Source organism: Rhipicephalus microplus, chromosome 2 (assembly GCF_043290135.1).
Source record: "Rhipicephalus microplus isolate Deutch F79 chromosome 2, USDA_Rmic, whole genome shotgun sequence".
Taxonomy (NCBI): Eukaryota; Metazoa; Arthropoda; class Arachnida; order Ixodida; family Ixodidae; genus Rhipicephalus; species Rhipicephalus microplus.
This window is the reverse complement of record NC_134701.1, coordinates 277,639,648-277,663,251: the sequence shown is the minus strand read 5'-3', so window position 1 is coordinate 277,663,251 and position 23,604 is coordinate 277,639,648. Positions and strand designations below refer to the sequence as shown.

The 23,604-nt window shown below is 43.2% G+C and overlaps 1 protein-coding gene across 2 annotated transcripts in view; it reads left to right on the top strand.

The window, feature by feature from the left end:
* Positions 1-22,834, top strand: part of LOC119179253 (dnaJ homolog l(2)tid, mitochondrial) — a 28,397-nt gene extending 5,563 nt beyond the window's left edge. Inside the window, exons 5-12 of one of the 2 annotated variants that reach the window (XM_075882072.1) lie at positions 2,876-3,028; positions 5,002-5,149; positions 8,130-8,194; positions 9,160-9,288; positions 11,343-11,458; positions 12,444-12,541; positions 22,404-22,525; positions 22,617-22,834. In XM_075882072.1, the coding sequence (XP_075738187.1) occupies positions 2,876-3,028; positions 5,002-5,149; positions 8,130-8,194; positions 9,160-9,288; positions 11,343-11,458; positions 12,444-12,541; positions 22,404-22,495 (801 nt within the window). In that variant the 3' untranslated portion in view covers positions 22,496-22,525; positions 22,617-22,834. The remainder of the gene's footprint in view (positions 1-2,875; positions 3,029-5,001; positions 5,150-8,129; positions 8,195-9,159; positions 9,289-11,342; positions 11,459-12,443; positions 12,542-22,403; positions 22,526-22,616) is intronic. The other variant, XM_075882071.1, reaches the window with a different exon arrangement.
* The last annotated feature ends 770 nt before the right edge of the window (positions 22,835-23,604 follow it).

Sequence of the window (23,604 nt, the reverse complement as noted above, 5' to 3'; positions counted from 1 at the left end):
TACGATGAAAAGCTTCACAGTTTTCAGAGGTTCGTCCTAAACTTGCGGCGCAACAACGGCTACCTGCTTGGGCAAATCGGGAATGCCGATCAGACGCCTCTTTACTTCGACATGCCTGGCACCACAACCGTCGAGAAGAAGGGGGCGAAGCAAGTTCGCGCGCTGACATCGGTCCACGGTAAAACTACAGTGACGGCAATGCTCTCTTACCCGTCAGAAGGGCACAAGCTTCGCGCGTACCTCATATTTAAATGGAAGACGCTCCCAAAAGGAGTCGTTTTTTCGAGTGGTGTGATCGTGCGGGCCAACGAGAAAAATGGGTGCGCGTTGCAATCGATGTCTTACGTTTTTTTTTTTTCGTGGTGGAAATCGGGTGCGCGTTACAATCGAGGGCGCGGTAGAATCGAGTAAATACGGTAACTTTATGAAGAGGAAAGGCTTTTCCCTCCGAAGGCGAACGGGCATATGCCAAAAGTTGCCAGAGCAATACGAAGAAAAGCTTCAGTTTTCAGAGGCTCGTCCTAAACTTGCGGCACAAAAACGGCTCTCTGCTTGGGCAAATCGGGAATGCCTGTCAGACGCCTCTTTACTTCGACATGCCTGGAACCACAACCGTTGAGAAGAAGGGGGCGAAGCAAGTTTGCGTGCTGACATCGGGCCACGGTAAAACTAGAGTGACGGCAATGCTCCTTTGCACGTCAGATAGGCACAAGCTTCCCCTATTTAAACGGAAGACGCTCCCGAAAGGAGTCTTTTTTTTCGAGTGGTGTGATCATGTGGGCCAACGAGAAAAATGGGTGCGCGTTGCAATCGATGTCTTACTTTTTTTTTTCGTCGTGGAAACCGGGTGCGCGTTACAATCGAGGGCGTGGTAGAATCGCGTAAATACGGTATGTCAATTTTAAAAAATGCTTTTTTTTGTCACTTTTTGGTCCCAAAGAGCAGTCTGCCCCCTTAAAAAAAAAAAGGAGAGTCATTGTAAAGGCCAACTTGCAGTCCTCAAGTTAAGAAGCATGAATGTTTTGTGCCTTGGTTACCGTATTTACTCGATTCTATCGCGCCTTCGATTGTAACCCGCACCTGGTTTGCACGACGAAAAAAAAAAAAAAAAAGTAAGACATCGATTGCAACGCGCACCCATTTTTCTCGTTGGCCCGCACGATCACACCACTCAGGAAAACGACTCCTTTCGGGAGCGTCTTCTGTTTAAATATGAGGTATGGGGGAAGCTTGTGCCTATCTGACGTGCAACGGAGCATTGCCATCACTCTAGTTTTACCGTGGCTCGATGTCAGCACGCGAACTTGCTTCGCCCCCTAATTCTCGACAGTTGTGGTGCCAGGCATGTCGAAGTAAAGAGGCGTCTGATCGGCATTCCCGATTTGCCCAAGCAGGTAGCCGTTCTTGTGCCGCAAGTTTAGGACAAACCTCTGAAAACTGTGAAGCTTTTCATCGTACTCCTCCGGAAACTTTTCGCACATGCCGTTCGCCTTCGGAGGGAAAAGCCTTTCCTCTTCATAAAGTTAGTTAGCCAGCACTTGGAGCAGTTCTGTCGTCACGGGCCGCTGTGCCGCTCATTGCTCAACTATATACTCGTTGAGCAGCTCTTCAATTTGCGGAAACCGACCCTGCTGTGGTCCACTGAAGCCTTTGCGTCAATCTTTGCTGTTGAAAATCTGCTTTTGTTTTTTGCCAGTCGCGCATGCACGTTTTGGGAACTCTGAACAACCGCGATCGCGGCCCGATTTCCGTCCGTTTCGGCACACGCGATGACTTTTCTTTTAAAAGCGACATTGTGGTGCACTCGTCGAGTTTTGGGGTCGGCCCTTCCATGACGTCGATGCTAATGCACTACAAGATGACGAACTCCTCAGCTCACGTACGAAGTGCCGCACATGGGAAACACACAGGCAGATATGGCCGACGCGCCATGCCGACGCACGTAGGGGGCGGCCATTCTGGAAATGCCGATGGCAATAGAATGACCGTATTCATTTTTTTTTTTGCACTCGATTCTAACGTGCATGCGATTTATGAACTCGCTTAACCGGAAAAAAGGTGCGCGTTAGATTAGAGTAATTACGGTAGTACTATTTAGCATGCACCAGAACTTGGTAGTGGAAATGGGTGATGCGGAAGTTGTCCGTTATCTTGGGCTGTAAACTGAAATCTTCTGATCACTGCATTTCTAAGAGAGCAACGCTTTCTCACCTGCCTAGTTATGGAAATAAAGAGCCATGGCTAATGTTACTCTTAGTGTGTATTTGGGTGGAAAACAGTCTTGCAATAAGACTGATAATGTATCTCTGAAGCTTATCCTGGCACTTGGGCTGGTGATTGTGTCCTCGCAGTGTCACATTATGTTACTCTTGCACTTATCACGAATTTTCGATTTATTTGGCATCATATGGCAGTGTTGTAGATAATTTTTTCTTTTACTTTTCCACAGGTTTGGCCGTAGTAAAAATTATATTTTTGCAGAGCATTTCATTTGGTCTTGTAAGCACACTCCCACTGAAGTGGAAGTGCTTGTTTGATGTATTATGCAGGTGCTTTCGGCATGACTATGTATGAATTTATTACAGTCTTTGCCAAAAAATACAAAAAAGAATGCAAAACGAAAGTGATGTAGGTAAAGTTGACAACTGCTATATAGAAGTTGCACATAGCGTACAGTTTGTGATCCTTTGGCTCAGTTTTTTTGGTATTATGATACATTGTTTTCCCTGGAGTACATTCAAAAGGGCCACATATATGAAAGTCTGAGTAATGCATTAAGCACACCACAATTTGCCAAGTGCCAGAGGTGAACTACGATGTCGTAGTTAGTGCATCCGTCTGCAGTACTAACTGCTGGGCTTTGTAATACTAACAGGTGATCCTCAACTTGACCTTTCAACAAGCCGCTCGAGGGGTTAATAAGGACGTAACAGTCAACGTGGTTGACACGTGTCGTCGTTGCCAAGGCACCCGCAGTGAACCTGGCACCAAGCTAGTCCGGTGCCCCTTCTGCAATGGCAGTGGCATGGTGAGTTGGCCAGTACATTGGCATTGGCATGGTAATTATAATGTTAGGATATTTATTTTGATCATGTACAGAGCTACAACTCAATCATGTTAAGGGGGCATGCGGCTTTTTATATCACGAAAAATGGCAAAAAAAATCAATATTTTTAAAATTTTACTTTCAGTTCCCAGAATACCTTCTTTAGTCTGATTCCCAAATATGTGCCCTGAAAATGGCGTCGAAGTGCTTTGAAGAATTTTTATTGCCCTCTTAAGCGGCATAAGTCATTCTAGAAATCGCGAAAAATATGGTGATTTAAAAAAAAATAGCTTCGTGATGGTGCGACGGCGAGCGGATTTTTTGGGCTTGTCGGAAAGAGAATTTTTCTATGTTTAAATTCCCCACTTCAGCTGGCTCCTTCATTAAAAAAAAAGCGCACAACAAACAAAAACTTGAGAGGCATTCTGAGGTCTCTGATTGGGGTGTCCGCCATGTTGGCCACAATTCAATACGTATTCAGATTTGCATTGCACCCAAAGATTTTGTATTCACACAACTTCAGGTGCCAGTGTGACATCAGGGATTTGAATCAGAGTTTTTTATTTTTGTTTGTCTATATTTGAGCTGCTCTACCATATTTACTCGCGTAATCCTCTCACTTGCATAATTCTCGCACCCCCTACATCGCCCAACAAAAATACGATTTCTTTTTTTCCTCGAGTAATTATCGCACTCCCGAAAACTGCTGCAGTAATGTCGCCTGCTCTTTCCAGTTATTGATGATGATAGCGCACGTCATCTGGCGCCATCTCTTAAGCATCAAGCGTACTATTGCAGAGAGATTCAATCCAACTCAAGCCAAGCCGAAGTGGTCACTGTGTGTTGCGGCGTGTTTTGTATGTTGCGTCGGTAACCTTGTCAAGTTATGAGGCGATACTAAAGCTGTACGGCTGCTTTCAAGTTGCAAGTGATATATCATGCACTGAAGAACGGCAACAGGGCCGTTGGTAGGCCCTTCGGAGTCTACGAGTTTTGTGTTCGCTTCTGGTGATGACTGCTGAAAGCCACGCGTTGGGCCTGCCGTGTGCCTAAAACTGGGATTGATAGTAAACTTTATTTCTTAAGAAGGAAACTGCGAACGATTCTGTTAAATAGACATCAGCCCAATACTGACGTCCCACGCTTACCTTTTGAGGGCTCCTGTTGAGCGACAAACGCTACCGCTACGCCCGCAACGTCCGCAAGCTTTGCGTATGGTATTCTAATTCTCGACTATTTGCCTTGCCGCGGTGGTCTAGTGGCTAAGGTACTCGGCTGCTGACCCGCAGGTCGCGGGTTCAAATCCCGGCTGCGGAGGCTGCATTTCCGATGGAGGCGGAAATGTTGTAGGCCCGTGTGCTCAGATTTGGGCGCACGTTAAAGAACCCCAGGTGGTCGAAATTTCCGGAGCCCTCCACTACGGCGTCTCTCATAATCAAATGGTGGTTTTGGGACGTTAAACCCCACATATCAATCAATCAATCAATTCTCGACTATTTGCTTCCACTTTTTGTGTCTCAATTAAATCTTGTCTTGTGTTGAACCTATGCTTTTATTGTTGAGGTAAGTTTTAATTAGCACTTCTTAAAGCTTGCTGTTGGTTGCTGGTGTGATAATCCCGATTTGCGACCACTTCGTTTTCTTTTTCGCTTTGCACGTTTTCGTAGAAAGTTTTCCCCGCGTAATTCTCGCACCCCCAACTTCTCATCGGTTTTCCGGCAAAAAAAGTGCGAGGAATATGCGAGTAAATACGGTATTCTGTAAGCTCTTAAATCTTGTTGAGCTCTGTTATTGTCTCAAATATTTGCAGTCTAGTTCGGATTGGGGTAGGAACCAGTAGAATGTAGCTTTGATCGTCATCTTTACGTAACCATACTGTAGTGTATTGCCCCCTGCGTTATTTTGAAGATATTTCATTAACTTGTTGTAAAGGTGGATTTTTTTCCTCAATGCAGGAGACGGTCAGCACAGGGCCATTCGTGATGAGGAGCACATGTCGGCACTGTCATGGCACTCGCATGCATATCCAGGCACCCTGCATAGAATGCCACGCCAAGGGTACCACTGTACAGCGCAAAACGGTCACGGTCCCCGTACCTGCAGGTTCGAGCTTGTTTTTGTTGTGCGAGCCCTGGATTATTTCTATCTGAAGTAAGTTAGGGTCTGACCTGTCGTGATGGTCTAGTAGTTATGGTGCCTGGCTGCTGACCCGGTGGCTGCAGGATCAAATGCCCGCTGTTCCGGCCACACGTCAATGGAGACCAAATGCTAGAGGCTCGAGTACTTAGATTTAGGTGCACGTTAAAGACCCCGAGGTGGTCAAAAGTCGGAAGCCCTCCACTACAGCATCTCTCGTAATCATGTTGTAGCAAACAGAAGCACACCATCCTCTCCGAGATAGCAAAGGTGGACTAGCCAAAAGCGCCTTCTTCTGTTTATCGTGCGGCGTCTCTCGAGTGGATCGTTCGTCGTTTTTTGCGGTGCCAGCGCATATCTGGGAACAAATAGAGACGCGGTATTGTTGTGGTTTTCGGATTAAAACTTCAACAATCAATCAAATCAATCATGTTAAGCAGGGGCATATACTATACTTCGTTTACTGCTGTCAACCCAGACCCCATGACCAAAGTCTGGAAGGCTAAGATATAAAGGAGGCTCTGGATCACAGTATGGCCAATTTATGGACACCTTGAAGTGCAGGCACAATGATTGTGGCAGATACATTTTCCAGAACTGCAGAGGGTCTGCACCTTTTAGTTTCATTGCACTTCAAGCTATCAGCTACCGTAAAAACTTGCATATTATATGACACACATATAACTATGTAGTGTGGAAGCTTCCAACCAGCTGCCGTCAAAGACAGCATTTCTGTACTATTTTGTTGCTACATGATGTCATGCAAGTTCGCCTGAAACCTTTCTTGTGCACTGTGAGTGCCTACATCATATTGAGGTGCAGTAAAACCTCGTTAATTAGAAGTGACTGGGACGGTGAGAAATCTTCAAATTAAGCGGGCTCTCGAATTAACAGAACGTGCAAAAAGTGGAATGCAAAGAACTTTAAATTATTGAAATTAATCAGGGCTGGTCGTATGATGTGCCAGCTAGTTTGTGGCTCCAAGGGTAATGCATTCCAGCAATACCTGGTCACATTTTTGCTGAAAACAAGGGGGAATTTCAGGCCTAACTGCTGTAACCTAAAAAAAAAAAAAAGTGATCAACTGAAATGTGGGCCTGCGAAAAACAAGACACCTTCACTGCAACACAGTAGTGACACGCGGACAGCATGTCGCCTGCTTCTCGCTGCATCAGCATGTCAAGATGCGACCATTCGCCCATTCTTCCTGGTGAAATAAGGAATTTAATTATGAACAGTGTTGCGAAATTCGCGATGTGTTTTGGCTGGAAAACATCACCACTAAAGCTTTCGACCCGAGTTTTCGAAGCAGGCGTTGCAGGCGAGAACTCCGCCAGCTGCGCAAGCGTGCGAATTGCTGGAGCAACCGGCACACATCGCGGATTTCTCCAGACTGTCCTTTATTAATTTTTTAAAAGTCCCAGAAAGAATGGATAAATCATGATGTGGTGACGTAGCAAGAAGCATGCTGCCTGCACGCTACTGCTCTATTGCAGTGAAGCATGTCTGGTTTTTCCACAGGCGCATATTTTAGCTGATCACGAGACCGCTTTATATATATATATATATATATATATATATGTGTGTGTGTGTGTATATAATTTTTCGTGCTGGAAGTAGCGAGGCAGGGGTGCTTCAGCTACCACTCAATAGTATCGCTAAAGTACATGCCTAGTGGCTCTTACGGGCCGTTGTTTCCACTGATTTGCAGCGAAATCAGGATCCGGAATCGACACACTGCACCCGGACTTCGCTTCAAATTATCCGCCCAAACTTGCATTTAAAATACGGGACCGTGTAAATACTTCGAATTAAGTGGGGCTTAAAATGGCCAAGTTCCAATTAACGAGGTTTTACTGTGTGTTGTCATCCTATCAGAGTTGCTGACTTGGCACAGCTGAAAGTAGACATTCTTTCGAAGCTTTATCCTGTGCCACTGTAAAGCCACTGACAGTTAATTCTATAGTGTTAAAGAGCTCGTTTTGCAGAAATTCTGGCATCAAGGTCGGTGTCATCATCATTGGTTGTGAGCGAAAAATTATCTTCTCCGCGACTGCGAAATCGAGAAAGATGAACAATAAATAATAAAAGTTTGTTGGGTCCAAGTGACAATCGAACCCGAGCCGTTTGCGTAGCAAGCAGTTGGTATACCACACAGCCACATGTCTGCTTGGAAATGCAGTGAGAATAGCCTTCATGCCTTAAAAACACTTGTGTCCTGTATACAAGCTTCACAATACAACATGTAATATCGCAGTAATATTGCCTGATACAAGCATACCTTGCCATCGGGGGTCAGAACAGGTGATTATAACTACCTCGTGGTTTAACATTTCATACATTTCGTGGTTTAACATTTCGAAAAAATTTCATACGCATAATTACTCGTGGTTTAAAGCATGCTACCCATTACAAATAATCCACTAGGAACAGGATATTGCTATCGCATTTAACTCTTGTTTGTTCAAGGGTCCCAAAATTTTTTTTATTGCTTTCGGTGAGTTTTTGCAATACCTAATTGAAGTGATGTAAAGAAAGTCCAGTGTAGTGGATAAAACGCTACACTCTGGTATGGGGGTACCATCAGCGTTTCATGTAGACGCAGACGCTGCTTAGCGTTTAAGATGCACGCAAAAAGGCGGAATTTTCTCACGCGTTCAAAAATGCGAAATCGAAACAGATAAATTAAATACCAATATCTTACTGATGTGAGCTGCGCCTTGTTCAAATAGCTCCACGTAGAAAATAAAGGGGGAAAGTTTATATTTCATGTTGAATATACGGGCACTGTTGCGGAACTACATTCACTGGTGGTAGGATGCCCGCGATTCGGCTCTGTAGCCTCCGCTCCCATCCCAAGAAAGGTTGGTGCAGAGTGTATCATTATGCTGCAGGCAAATTCCTGAAATGTATTCTACGCTCACATCTGCTGTGCTTCCTTTTTCAGGTGTGGAGGATGGGCAGACGGTACGCATGCAAGTGGGCAAGAAAGAGCTCTTTGTCACATTCAAGGTCAGCTCGTTTGTTAATTCTAGGGTAGCATTTTCTTATTAAAAACACATCCAGGAGTGATAGACATTCTTAAAAGGTTTTCACATTAATTTCGTTCCTTAGCAGTGGGATTACACAAGCCCCTATGTAACACATCCTTACTATATTTACTTTAATGGAAAAAAACACGCATGAGATACGGCCTTTTTTTTTCTTTTTACAAAAAATATAAAATGATTATTTTTCTCACATGACAAAAATAAAAAAAAGGGCATGCCTATTTTGTTTCAAGTAGAGGATTATATTCAACATACATTTTCACTGCACCAATTTTTGTTAGAAGTCATGCCCTTTGCGAAAGCTTTTTCTTTCCCCTTAGTTCTGTTGTATGTGCATTTATGCCATTGCATTTTATTGAATTGCATCTCACAAGATGTTGACATTACCAGGCTGTTGTCTGACTTATGTCACTTATGTTTTTTAATACATTTTGAATAGTCAGCACCGATGGGGAAAACCCAGAGGCACAGAACTTTGAGACGGTGATAGATAATTTTATTGTTTTAATTATTGAATTAAGATGCATTCAGCCCAATCATGTGATTCATGGTCGTGTAGGTTCAGGAAACACTGTATAATTCTTGTTTACATGGCGATGCCAAATTATCATCTAGAATACCAAAGTAACACTGTATTTCAACCTGCAACTACATGAGATCTCGAAGGCTTTCATAGGTGCTGTACATGAGCTTACTTCAGTTTAGATAATTGTGTAATTTTTTTTTGCATAAAACTAATAGTTATGTTTTTTTTTTGAAGTTCCTGAATAATTGTTTCTAAAGAATTGTTCTGGGAATCCAGGGCTGTTTTGCCAATGGCTTCTTCATTAGTCAAAAACTATTCAATAGTATACAATTAGATTAGAAAATTTACTATTTGCACATCCCTAGTGTCAATCCGTGGTCTGCACATTGTTCTGTCGGCAGGTTGCACGGAGCGACTATTTCCGTCGTGACGGGGCAGACATTCACACAGACGCTGCCATCACGCTCTCCCAAGCAGTCCTTGGCGGCACTGTGCGAGTTCAGGGTCTCTACGATGACATTATGCTGAAGGTTTGTGTTGAGTTTATCACTGGCTCATCCACCGAGATAGCTTAGGAGCTAAGACGCTCTGCTGCTCATCTCAAGGATGTGGTTCTTATTCACTGCCCTGATGACTGCATTTAGATGGGTCCAAAATGCTAAAATACCCATCTATATAACTTTAGATGCTTGTTAATGAATCGCAGGTGGTAAGAATATGTGTCGCACCTGTTTTTGGCAGTATGCGTGTAGTGCAAGGACAATAATGTACATCATAAGGCCTGGCACTCATGCTTCGCATACTCTGAATGTACTATCAATAATAAATACTAATGCCGTGCGAGTAGCCAAAATTTGGATATGAAGCAAATTTGAATATTAAAGGGCCACTCACCAGGTTTGACAATTTTGAACTGACAAGCACAATGCGTACATAGGGCGTTCACGATCACGTCTGCCAAACTTCGCAACGCTATGCGCCGGGGTAATGGGTCAAATTTCAGGATGAACGCTGCTCCCCCTTCCTTTCGCGGGTGCGCGCCCAGTGAATGAAGACCTGAGGTGCACGTATGAATTGTCCTACGTACACGGCAGTGCAGTGACGTTGGTCCTCTACGTAGACGACTGCTCTGTGGCACGTGACATCGCACGTAACAGTGGCACGTGACATGGCGAAAATTATTTGGTACTACATATGTAGGTTATGTAATTTGTTACTTGAAGCAATCAATAAAACTTGAGATAAATAATGAGATATGATAAGGGAATGTGCGCGTCTTTTTTCCATTTTTTTCTGCCGTGAATTGCAATGAGATACGGGGTTAATGTCCCGGTGTTCTGCATGCATTCATGTCCCCATGTTCAGCGCATCGAGCAGGCAACAGCTGTGGAAGCGAAAGTAATGCTCCTGTGCGTTTGTGCACTCATTGTGCTCATCTGTTCTACCGCATCTAAGTAAATGTTAATGCAGGCACTGGTCACGATGCCACCACTGTCGAGCCAGTGAAATGTCATACCGAAGCATCTATCCCGCAGAAACAGGCATTAGACCACAAAATAATGCTGGCCAACAAAACAACGCCGCTAGCGTGCTCGGGGATTCGTCTTGTTTGTGCACGTCATGCGCACGTGACCTCTTGGTCAGATGGCGGAGAATGTAGGAAAGAGATTTGGTTTGCGAATGCTACGCAGGGGAGCGGCAAGGGTTTCGAGCTCGCCTGCTGTCATCCTCGTTTCGCGCCGCTTAAAAAAAAAACTATTTTCTCAGCTCGTAATTAACGGATTAAAAATATTTTTGTGACAATGCTCTTCATCGGACACACAACCATTTCCACAGTCTAACTAAAATTTGTTATGAGGCCTGGTGAGTGGCCCTTTGAGGCGAATCGAATCGTAAACGTTCCTGATATATCTCGGAACGTTTTTATGATACTTTGAAGCGAAATCACATTAAAAATGTTGCATAGGATCCTTACACTTATCAAGGTGCAAAAGTATGTGCCGTGCGAGTGTGGCGTCATTTACAAAATTCCGCTCTGGTGTGGTAGAACATCATTACATGTATTAGACAGTGCAGTCAGGATGCTGTATTAACACCATACTTAAGGAACACAATTGTCTTTGAATAATGTGGCTGATTCTAATCTAGGTGTGCTCTGTAGATCATGTGGGTTCCTCTGTTTTCATAAGCATTAGCGTCATCTTCAAGCATGGTCATCAGAATAACGGAGAAGTGGCAGAAGCTTATCGTATTGTTAAAGAAAAAGAAAACTGTGTAAGCCAAGCATCAATACATCTTTATGACAAAGATTATGATTTTCTGCGGGAAGTATCTTTATGAATTTTTAACGTGGACAAGATGCGGTGGCAACCCATGTCATGTGTAGCTGCTTGTTGCTTATGTGTAGCTGCTTGTTGCTTATATGTATCTGTACTGTGCAAGAAACTTTCGATTGCGAGCCAGCGCTTGTTGAGTGCATCATTCCTTCATCTTTCAGTGTGCTTGTTTTATTGTGTGCTGTTAAAATTAAATATTGCACTATCGGAGCGCTTATCAGTCTGTTTGTTCTGTGAACTGCTTACAGATCCCCACGGGAACCTCATCACACACCAAAATTCGGTTGGCAAACAAGGGAGTGAAACGGCTGAATAGCTCCGGTTATGGAGATCACTATGTCCATCTAAAAATCCGAATACCACAGTTAGTTGACTTTTTGTGACTTGTGCAATGACTTTGTACACCAAAGGCATTCAACTACGTCTAAAACAAGTTTAGTGTCATTAGCAATAGTTGTTATAGCAGAGGTATTATGCAAACTAATTATGAATTTAAATAATTAAATGCCGCCCACATACTGATTTGGCATTTTGTGACTGCTATTGCATTTACATGTTGTAGCATCGATTTCGCAGTAATGAATGTAATGAATTTATGTAAAAGACGGTAGTCGAGGCTCCCAAAATCGCACGAGCCATATTTTAGCGCAACACGTGGCCTGGAATTTAGAATTGATTCTCAAAGTCAGCTAAAAATGGCTTTCTCTTCTCTCAACAAATGATTCTATGTAGTATACTCAAAAATCATTGCGTCATAGGCCCAAGTATCACGCAAATGGCTGATTTGAGCATGGCGCACGCTAGAGTTGCTGGGGCAACCACGAGAGGCTGCGATGTTATCACGGTGATTGCACTGAAAAGACATCGTGCGTCTGAACAAAAAAAAATAAAATAAAGGAAGATGTGCTTGTGGTCGCGAAATTCGTGTGAAGTACCTTTTTTCCCTGTGCGCTTTTTCTAGCGCTTTCGTCGGGACGCGAGAAGAGAGAAAATTATTGCAGCGTGCGACAAATCTTTGTAACTCCTGTCATGCTTTGGGACAGATTCTAAAAATTTTTTTCGTTGGTCGATTCGTGAGGTGCCTTCACTGAATCCATTCTATGGCTACTTGGAAAAGTGCTTTAGGGCCCCTTTATTGGAAAGAGAACTTCCTTTGAAAATTCGTGTCTTGCCTAAATGTTAACTAATTGAGCATGCTACATAAGTTCAGGGAGAATATTTAGTATATGGGCTGGTTAACATCCGTGCTTTTCCTCTTCTTGTTTTCTCTCTCTCTCTTCAGTATACGGAGTGTTCAGAAAAAGTTTACTCACTGTGTACATTTTAGTCTTTTCTTTGCTGCCTTCTAGGCGACTAAATGAGAAGCAGAAAGCGCTGATTCAGGCGTATGCTGAGCTGGAGACGGACACGCCTGGCACGATCGATGGCCTAGTCAACACGAGGCAAGGTAGGGACACGCATGAATAAGGAGTTGTGCTCGTGACGTGTTATAGTTTATCCTTCGTAATCAGTAGATCTTCATCAAATGAAACCTGAATGGACCTGGAAAATATGTTTTGTTTAATGTTTGGCTGGAGTTCCACTTATGGAAAAATTCAAGTATGAAACCAGTCATGTGAGAAAAGGGTGCTCTATTTAAAGAGGTACTGACAAAAATTTTGGTGTGGCATTTTTCACTGCAGTATGTAAGTAGTTGGAGAGCTATTCATCATAACACGTCAGATCGCTCGCTGAAGCGCATGTTGAATAATGAATTAGTATTTGTTTACAGTAAAACCTTGTTGATGCGTATCTGCTTTAAACGTACGAACAATTAAAACATGGTTGCGACGAAACCCTGACTGAGTCCCATACAGATTAGTACATTTAGTGACCACGCCGTGTGGTTCGTTCTACGCCTACCAGTTGGGGCGAGCAGCTGCGCTCAGCGATCACTTTTTCTGCCATAAAGTTTACTGCGCCGCTGAACTTCCGATGCCGCAATGTGCTGCAAATGGTCTTTCGTAGTTTCAAAAACTGCGTAGATCAGCCGATCAATCATTCTGACTTCTGCGCGATTTCGGCGGTGCCTTTGCAGGTAATTATCTGTAGAGAACGAAGTGTGGTGGCGACCACCGACAAACGCACCGATATGACTTATCGTCGACAAAAAGCCTTATCACTGCCCTGCCGCGGTGGTCTAGTGGCTAAAGTACTCAGTTGCTGACCTGCAGGTCGTGGGATCGAATCCCAGCTGCGGCAGCTGCATTTTCGATGGAGGTAAACATGCTGTAGGCCCGTGTGCTCAGATTTGGCTGCACGCTAAAGAACCCCAGGTGGTCGATATTTCCAGAGCCCTCCACAACAGCGTCTCTCATAATCATATGCTAGTTTTGGGACATTAAACCCCACCTAAAATAATAAAGCCTTATCACACTAAGTATCCTCAGCTATTTGCTGGGGCACATGTTTGGCATAGTGCCGTGTTAAGGAGGTATGGTAGGCTAAACTCCCCAAAAATCGAATTTGCAATTTTGACACCGAAAAATCCTCTGTACTCTGAGGAACACACCTGTGGAAGCCCAATGTCGAGCGGCTGCTCCAAGCAATTCGAACGCCGCCCTGAAGTGCGCCGCGCGCCCTCTGGCGTAAGCAGTATGCGCACAACTTCGTTTTTCTCCAATTTATTTTTATTTATTTATTTATTACAAGTACCTACATCGCCCATTGGGCATTGTTGTAGGGGGGTTACAGTAGAAAATAGAATACAAAACAGCAAAATTAAAAGCAAATAAATCGTGCATTACAGTATACAGGAGAAATCAACACTTGTAGTACAGCATTAGAACAAAAGTACAAAACACGGGATTATACAACGAAAGCAGTAATTATACATATAAAAAAATCAACAACCAAGAGAAGTACAAAGCCAACGTTAAATATTGGTTATTTCAGCAGCTCAAAATGCTGTTTCGATGGCTGTTAGGAAATTAGAATCAGAGAATATTGGTATTTTTAGCGCATTCCAGTCACTAATAGAATTTGGAAAGAAAGAGTATTTAAGGACATTCAATCGACAGGTATATTCTCTAATTTTATATAAGTGATCTTTCCGTTCGGACATATAACTAGGCGTCTTTAAATACCGCTCTTTATTTAGCCCAGTCTTACCGTGATATATATTATAGAGAAATTTAAGTCTTTGAACTTTCCGTCGTCCACAAAGGGGTTCCCATTTCAAGGCCTGAAGAATTCCAGAAGACCTTATTCTAAAATCGTAGTTTCCTGTAACAAACCTAGCAGCCCTTTTTTGCACCCTCTCCAACTTTTCTTTTAGTACATTCGTGAAAGGGTCCCGAGAAACACAAGCATACTCTAAAATTGGGCACACATTTGTAATATACAATTTTTCAACTTTAATGTACCTTTTCTCAAAAAAGTATTGAATCGATTTTGGTGAAACATTGTGTGCGTGAGCTGCGACAAGTGAGGAACAATCTGAACTAAAAAAAAAATGCCGGTTTCATAAAAAATGACGCTGTAAAAAAATGACACAACAATGCACACCCTCCGTGATGTTGTGCAAGCAGTATTTTTATTTTTTTTACAAAAGCTTCATGAACAATGTAATATTTCTTTTTAGTTCACATGTAACTTGTGAGTCTCTTCAACAACACAGCTGAATATGGTTACATTCCTTTGGGTAGTTACAGAGAAAAGGTACATTGAATAAGTGAACCCCCTTCAAAAATTTGGGGGGCGTGGGCCATAGGTAGCATAAGCAACCTAGGCATACAAAAAGGGTGTCACTGGATATCTATTGGCATTCTTTGTCAGCACGTAAAATTTCATGTGAATATTTGCAGCCGTTTCTAAGATATTACGCTAAAACTGACATAAGTCGACGACCAATATTTTGGACGCGCAATTTTTCGAACATGCTTGATAATTCGGACATTTATCCATTACCGGGACATACCCTATAAATTCAATATACTTCACAGCTCAAAATTTTGGACACTTAGGGACGGGCTGTTCGATGTTTCGGACTTGCCAAGCGTCAGTCGAGCCGACTACCAGCATGTTTCTGTGCCGCCATTTTGTTTGTTCACGTTTTCCTCCGTTAGCCTCGAACCGGTGCTGGCTTGTGCACGGCCGATACCTCTGCTTGCCTCCACTAGGCGCGCTAGGATGGAGAAACTTAGCAGAATGAGCATGATTTATAAAGGAAAGGGGGACAAAGCTGACAAAAACAACTATTGTCCTATAACAGTGACATCAGTAGTTTACAGGCTGGCGCTGCAGATTATAAAGGAAAGACTGCAGGCATAGATAGAGGATGAGCGGGTGCTGGGGGAACTGCAAAATGGGTTTTGGAAACAAAGGAAGTTGGAAGACAGTCTATTCTGACGCAGTGCATCGAAATAGCAGAAAAGGAACACAGGCCCCAGTGGCTAGCATTTTTGGATATCAAGGGAGATAAAGATAGCGTGGTTGAAGAAGACTTGTGGGGAATAGTGGACACACTAGGTGGGGAAGATGGAGTCACTAATCTTTTTAAAGATATCTATAAAAGTAACAAGGTTATTATAAAATGGGAAAAACAGGTATCCGAGCCCAGAGAGATAAAACGGGGGCTTAGGCAGGAATGTCCGCTGTCACCCTTGTTATTCATGATGTACGTACAAAGAATAGAGCAAATTAGAGATTGATAGACACCTGCAGTAACGAGAGAGATAAGTTACATTTGAGATTCAGTGAGGAAAAATCAACAGTCATGATTTTTATTTGATAATGAACGTAGTGAGCTTACGATACAGGAGGTCACGTTAGAAATTATGGATAAATACAAATATCTGGCCGTATAGATAAGTGATTGGACCGAGTTCTTAAAAAATGAAATATACATAACGACTACAGGAAACAGGAATGCAGTGGGATGAAAAATATGGCAATGTGGAATTAAAATAGGTATGATGTTGTGCGAGGAATTTCGAAAGGTGTCATGGTTTCTGATCAGACCTTTGGCAACACGGTCTTGTGCATAAGATCAGCGGTTCAAGCAAGATTAGAAATTAAGCAACAAGGAATAGGTAGACTTGCTTTAGGAGCTCATGGGAATAGACCAAATCAGGGAGTACAAAAGGATATGGGGTGGACATCATTCAAGGGCAGGGAAGCTAGCAGCAAAATAAAAGTTGAGGAGCGATTGAGAGAAATGGGGAGGAACGTTAGGATAGGAAGGTTTTCAGCTATCTGTACATGATGAATGTCTATACAAAATTGAGGAAGCAAACCAGGAAATTGACGGGTAAATACTTGGAAAACAGAAGGGGGCACACCAAAAAGAATTCTCAGTTAAGACGAAGGTGAAAGAAACGGAGACCGACATGTGGAGAATAGGCATGATTAAGAAGTCGGTACTAGAGATCTATTGAACTTTCAAGCATGAAATTGCCGAGGAAACAATCTATGATAATACACGTGGTAATTCTCTCCTGTTTGAGGCCAGGGCGGGAATATTGCGAATAAAGACTTGTCGGGCCAAATACGAAGGGGTAGACACGGTATGCAGTGTGTGTGGAGAGGAGGAAGAAACTGCTGAACACTTGATAATGTTCTATAAAGGGATTCACCCTATTGTTTAGGATGATGGCGCGCATTTTTTCAAAGCACTGGGGTTTAAGGACAGGGAGGGCAAAATAGACTTTAAGCAGGTAAAAATAACTAGAAGGTTGTCCGATTGGTGGCTACAATCAAGGCACGAGTGAAAATCATATCCTTCACTGCAAATTGCCAGTGCCGAGCTTCACCGTTAAAAAAAAAAAGATAAATCCAGTTTTTGTTCATTAAGTATTACGGCTAGGTGGCGTTAGTCGCTGCCCAATAGAAAGGGCTCAGCCATATCAATCCATCCATCCATCGAACGTCTCGAACTGCTTGATCGAGGCTATTTTGGTATCAGCGTCGCTGCCGAACAATTTTTTTTCTTCTCTGCTGTGACTGTTGAACGGATCGGACCGCCTCGAGTGACTGTCCGCCTATGCGTGTGCTATGTGTTCCTTGTGTGTCGCCTAGTTAAATGCAGTGATTCGTAATAGATAACAGATCTTCAATGTTATCGTTGGCCTCGAGAGCTCCGATAAAGCGGGGAAAGTACGTCACCATGTCGATGGCGGAGAAAGCTGCCATCGTCAAGCTTTTTGAAAGTGGCCGATCGCGGCAGATGTTGCGAAAGAGTTCCAGCTTTCCAAACAGACTCTTTCGGACTACACGAAAAACAAGCAGAAGATTTTGGAGGCAGCGGAAAAGTCTACTGGATGTCGCGAGAAAAATGTAAGCCAAGGCACTTACCCAAAGATTGAGGAGGCCCTTATATGGCTGAAGTCAACAGTGGCAAGCAAGGCTCTTGTCTTCTAGGGCCTTCTCAAACAGAAAGCTGCCTGATGGCGCTTCAAATGAACATTGAAGGATTCAAGGTCAGTGATGGCTGGCTAAAGAGCTTCAAGAAGCACTTTGATCTCAGTTTTACAAAACTGTGCAGTGAAAGTGCAGCTGTTGACCTTAGCGCCATTGCGAACTACCGCTCTGGAAAGCTGCAGTCCTTTTTACAGGAGTACTCATCAGACGACACGTTCAACTGTGAGGAGACCGGACTTTTTTTTAAGCTGATGCCAGAAAAGACTTTTGCCTTTGGTGGCGAGCCTTGCCATGGTGGCAAACACAGTAAGGAGCGAGTTACTGTTCTAATCGGTAGCAATATGTCGGGCACAGAAAAACTGCCGATTCTCATCATCGGCTAGTCGAAAGCTCCGAGGTGCTTTAAAGGTGTGAAGTCGCTGCCTGTTTTGTACGAGGCCAACAAAAATGCCTGGGTAACTCGGAAGATTTTCGAAACTATAAGAGAAGACTCGATCGCAAGTTTGATCTAGAAGGCCGCAAAATTTTGTTGTTTGTGGACAACTGCGCTGCACATGGGCACATTAGCAAGTTCAAGGCTGTGCGCATCGAGTTCTTGCCACTTAACAGTACAAGTGTCCTACAACCGACAGACCAGGGTGTCATAAGCAATCTCAAAGTAAACTATTGGTCACGCTTGCTTTCGCGTGCGGTGGTGTGCCTCGACAGGAGAAAAGCGTACTCTGTCGATTTGCTTGAAGCACTTGGCGTGCTCACTGATGTGTGGAAATCCATGGCATCGACAACGCTGCGCAACTGTTTCTGCCACGCAGGATTTGTATTGAATGGCGAGCCGGCCGCATTAGATGAAGACAGCGTCGTCGACCAGGTGTCCGGAAGCGAGGTGCTCATCGACGACCTTCGCACTGCAGGCGTCGAGATTCCCCCAAATGTCTCGTTCTCCAAGTTTGTGTGTGTGGACAGGGATTTAGAACTTGCGCTGGCCTCACGGATGAGGAAATCATTCGTCAAGTGCCAGCAGAGTCGGGGAGCGACGATGACGACGACTTACCTGCAACAGCTCAGCCGGTGCAAGCTGAGCTGATGCAAGTGATCGCAACCCTTTCATCAGCTTACAGCGACACGGCAACTCTAGCCGAAATGCGGGCAAACGTGCTCGCACAGAAGCGAAGCATGGTCGAGAAGACGATCAGTCACTTTTTTCATCCTCTGTCTGAATAGTAAGCAATAAACTGAGCATTTTGGGGGCACATTTGCTTTTTCGGACGGCCCAATATTTTGGACATTTTCGCGGTCCCTTGAGGGTCCAGAAAATCGGTCGTCAACTGTATACCAGTTACCCTACCATACCCCCTTAAGCTTACTGCATGCTTTTAATACTAAGTATCCTCGGCTATCCGCTGGGACACTTGTGTGGTGTAGCGCTACTTTAAGCTTACTGCATGCTTTTAATAGGAAACTACCTGAGTGCATTGAACTGCCTATCGCTGCAGCCTCTGTGTGGAACCATAATCGTGCATGCACTGCATCTGCAGAAGCGAAAGCAGCTCGCTATTGTGGAGTTGAGCGTCGCGGGTCACGGGCACTAAGAAACTCCGCTGTTTTAACGGTATTGTGCTAAGCCCACGCATGCGGCACAATAAACGTAGTCCTGTTGTAACCGTATTGCAAGCTTTTAATTAGGCTACAACCCTAACGCACCTCCGTCCGCGGTCTTACCGTTATAGCATTGTAGAGTGCGCATTGCTTTCAAGGGGCTCGTCATCGCTGCATTAACCGAACAGGCTACTCAGCGCATATGTGGATTCTGAATTGAAGTGGACGTATTGTACAGCTAGCGGCTCACCAATCACAGCACGTGTCGAGTAGGCAAAGTGCTGCACGCAACTAGCCAGTAGACGATCGGCTGCCTGCAACCCTACCATGGTGGAAAAAAAAAAAAAAGGAAGAAAAAAGTTAATTTTCGCTAAGTGTGCAGATCGCGGTATGCATGTACTATGTACGGACAGCCTATTATATGTCCTTTCTGCTGCTGTGTCAGTCGCTGTGTATCCTGGGCACGCATTCCAGGCATCTCTATATAGTTTCAAAATGTTCCTTGCACCGCGTCTTATCAGACTGTCGTGCGAGGACCTTTTCTGCACTTTGGTAAAAAGAGAGAAAGAGCTCTGTGGTGGTCACCGTAGGCAATTTGCGGGGCCACTGTCCTTATTCTATTGTTGGCGGCGATGACGCGCATCAGACAATGCGAATTTGTGCTTGCTGGTTAATGCGTACTACAATTAGTGCGTAGTTATTCTGGGTTTCCTGGCAGGTATGTATTAACAAGGTTTCACTGTATTACTAACTAGTCTCACTTTCATGTTAAGAGAGCTCCAAGAACGACAAGCCATCATGTGCAACTAACGCTATCTAGCGTGTGAAAAGCACGCAGAACTGTAATGCACTTCCACGCTGCCTGCATAGTCTGCTTGTGTTCTTTCTCATGTGGCATGTGCAGCGTGAGGTTGTTACAGTTATCATCGTCATTGTGACATGATCAGTGATGGCAAAGACGTCGTTGAGGCTTCCACGTGTTCACCGCAGACATGGACTTGCGACCAGCCGCTGAATGGTAGTCTGCTGTGCAAGCAAGGCAAAAGTGCATTGGTGACTGCACGAAAATCATTTAGCTGAGCATCTGGAGCTTTCCAAAGTGATGATGTAGCGGAAGTTTGGGGTAACGGTTAGGTCACTTTGTATTTCAATGTCACGAGGTGCAGTTATAAGTGCTGGATCGGAAACAAGTTCAAAATTCATATAGATTGCGTGTGCTGTTCAGATTTGGTGGATATATGCATGTTCACGAGGATCATTCCTGCGGACTATGTCAGCCATGAAATTTTGTCAGTGCCTCTTTGAGTAGCAAAAAAGGTTTATTAATAGGAGATTTCCATTCATTTATTTATTTATTTGTATTTCAATACTGCAGCCCTATACAGGGCTGTTGCAGGAGGGGGGTAGATTTACATGAACAAATACACTGATTACAAAAGTCTACAGTATGTCGGGTGCTAGCAGTAGGTGGTGACTTCAGGAGAAATGTGCCCAGCGACTCTTGCTGGAGAACTTTGAAAAGTCTCAAAGTTTGAGTTTCATAATTTTACATCTTCAGTTTGAGATTTCAGCACAACCTAATTATCGAAGAGTACAAAAAGGAAAGCTTTTTTTTTTCTTGATACAGTCGCCCGTTTATAAAAGGCACTGATATAAGAGACAAATGGTTATAAGAAGCACCAGTGTGCCTACAGTGAAATATGGGTCGATGAGAAAATCCATGCGAGGTACGCTGCATGTAAGAGGCATCTCGTATAAATGACAAGAATTGCTGCCCGGAGCATGCCTCTTGTAAAGGGGTTTAACTGTAACTCATAACTGCGCAGTTTTCAAATCCAGTTCCAATAATGTATTTTTGGGAAGCAGTCGGTATTTATGGCAGGCATTTAAATAAAAAAACACTGTTTCTCCTGCGGAACATAGAAAGGCTTAATTTCATTGCATTAACTTGTGCAGGCACTCGCTTCAAAATTTTGTTTTACAATGAGTATTCATGTGTGAGCCTGCTATGCATGCGGTGCTTTCTGAAACCTGTGACTTCTACATGGGAGATGAGCATTTTACCATGAAGCTGATTCGGCAGCCTACGAAGCGCTGTGCAGATAGGTGTGGCTGGGACGCTGTCTTTAAAATTCCTACGTCCCTCGAGATGCGTTCTCCACGCCAGGGATTTTGAAGGCCTGTGCACAGCTTGGTGAGAGTCTCGTCACTTGCTAGTTGTCTCAGAAATACAAACAAGTGAGAATTAGAGATGCATGAAAAAGAGCGTAGTGGGTTAGCATAGAGATAAATAAGCTCGACAGGAAAGAAATTCCAGTGTAAATAAAAACAAAAAAATTTTTGGGGACCAATTGCTGTGGTGATGTCATGCTTTTCGGGACCCTCACAGAAGGATGCATGTTTGTTATATCTGACCTAACCGTAGATGGCGCATTGTGAAGGGTTCTGAAGAGAAATACTCATGATTACCTCGATTTTAGTGATGACTTCTAAAATTTGAATAGGTAGTAGCATTAAATCAAAACACAGTGAGAGAAGTGAGTGGAGGTGTCGCTTACTGTCTAAGGCACCTTCTATGCAGCCTCCTTTCCAACCCTCAGTTTTTATAATTTTTTGCAGCATTCTGCTTTTTCAAGTTCATTATCACTGATTTTCATTGACTTTTCCTTTGCCCGCCATGCTCTCTCGGTTTATGCATGTTGCAGTCCGTAGTCTGTAAACTGCAAAGCCGCTTTTCACTATTCGGGCTAATGCCAAAATCGTATAGATTTATTTATGTACTCTAGGCATGACCTCAGTGTTCAAGCACATCATTATGCGATATATATAATATTGAACTTGTATGGCCTGAAGTGAGACATTTGTAATTATGTCAACCTTTGGTCACAAATAATTTTTAACAGGTTACGAAGATGATAATTTATTAGCTTGGGCTGGTTTATATTCGGGTAAATTTCATCTCCCAATATTGTACCCTTGTCTCAATCTTGTGAGGCATAGCTGCCACAAATCGCAGTGTAACTATAAACATTTTTTAAGTCAACTAATTTACAGAAAGCTTGTTGAAAATGCTGCAGTCTGCCATAATGCTGTTCGGTTCCCATTAGGACTTTGTCCAGCAGTGTTTCGAAAGAACCTGCAACTTATGTTACGTGCCATTTCTAAAATCTTTTTGTACTAACTGAAATTTGAGACTTTGTCCTCAGATTATTAGGGCCTCCCGTGTTTTAGCCAGCATGCATAGCTAACAATTCTTTTAATGTGTTTTGAGAGTTTTTAAACAGCAAGGAAATTTTTTTCTGCTCTTTTTATAGGCGACAAGAAAACATATGCTGGCAGAGATGAGACCACACAAGAAGGAGACATGGGTATTCTTGGGAAAATTAAAAAGGCTATTTTTGGATGAGCAGCCACTCTGTTTAGGCTTTATATTAAGGTATGCTGCATTGCTTTGGTTACAAAAACTGTCCGACGATTGTGTGTGATCAAGACGCCTAATCGTTTTTCGCAATCTTTTTTTCATGTAGGAAAAACTGCAATGGATGATCCAAGCGGTTTAGTCAAACAAATACGAACTGCGCTGGATGAAGCTGTGGTAGAACCGGTAGAAGACCAAAATAATAACAAAGCGTAGTGTCTTATTTTTTTGTCCCCTGAGAGACGTATTTAGGCTTTATCACAACCTGTTAGCTTCATCTTTTGTTAACACTGGCATCAATAAATGAACATGTTAATCATTGCCTGACTTGGGTGTTCAGTTGTCTCTCTTTAATGAGATATTGGTTTTGTGTGTGCTGATATGGAACAGTGGAAGCAAGAACCAAGCTCCATCATTGAATAAGGTTTGATTTGAAATGAGGTGTGAAAATTTACGCACCAGGCATTTTTTACACATGCATGGCTCTCAGCCATTTTGTTGTTCACTCTAGACAAAAATAGAAAACTGCAAAGCTCACGCAAACAAAAGTGGACATGAAAGAAAACTCAATGTTGAAGCTTATATCTTGCCATCCTAATGAATCGGCTTTACAGCATGGCGAAAATTTCTAAGCTCCTTTTTCGATAACTGAGTCGAAGTTGCATTGACATTGAAGTCACCTAGCCAAAGTCATTTAAGCTGCTTTGATAATCTTTGTTTAGCTTATAAACCTCATTTGCAGTGCTTTGGTAGGATATGTTGCTAGGCCTTGCATGTTATAATATCATAAGCAAGCTAATTATGCCTGTACTACTAATTGTCAGTTTGCATTGTACCATTTGGTAGACCAAAGCCATTTGGTGTGGTTGAACCTCGCATATTCTGTATTCTGGCATACATATATATCTTTTTCTCTACGCTGCTTGTTAGATGCTGCATGTATTAGAATATTTACTCTGCCTTGCTACTAGTTTCTTTGAAGACCATTGAAAGAACATTGTTCCTTTTTATTCTTGTTAATTGCACTTATAACAGCTTTTGCAACCTCAATACAGTTTGACTTCGACTGTGTGAAACTCTGGCCAAGATTGAAAATA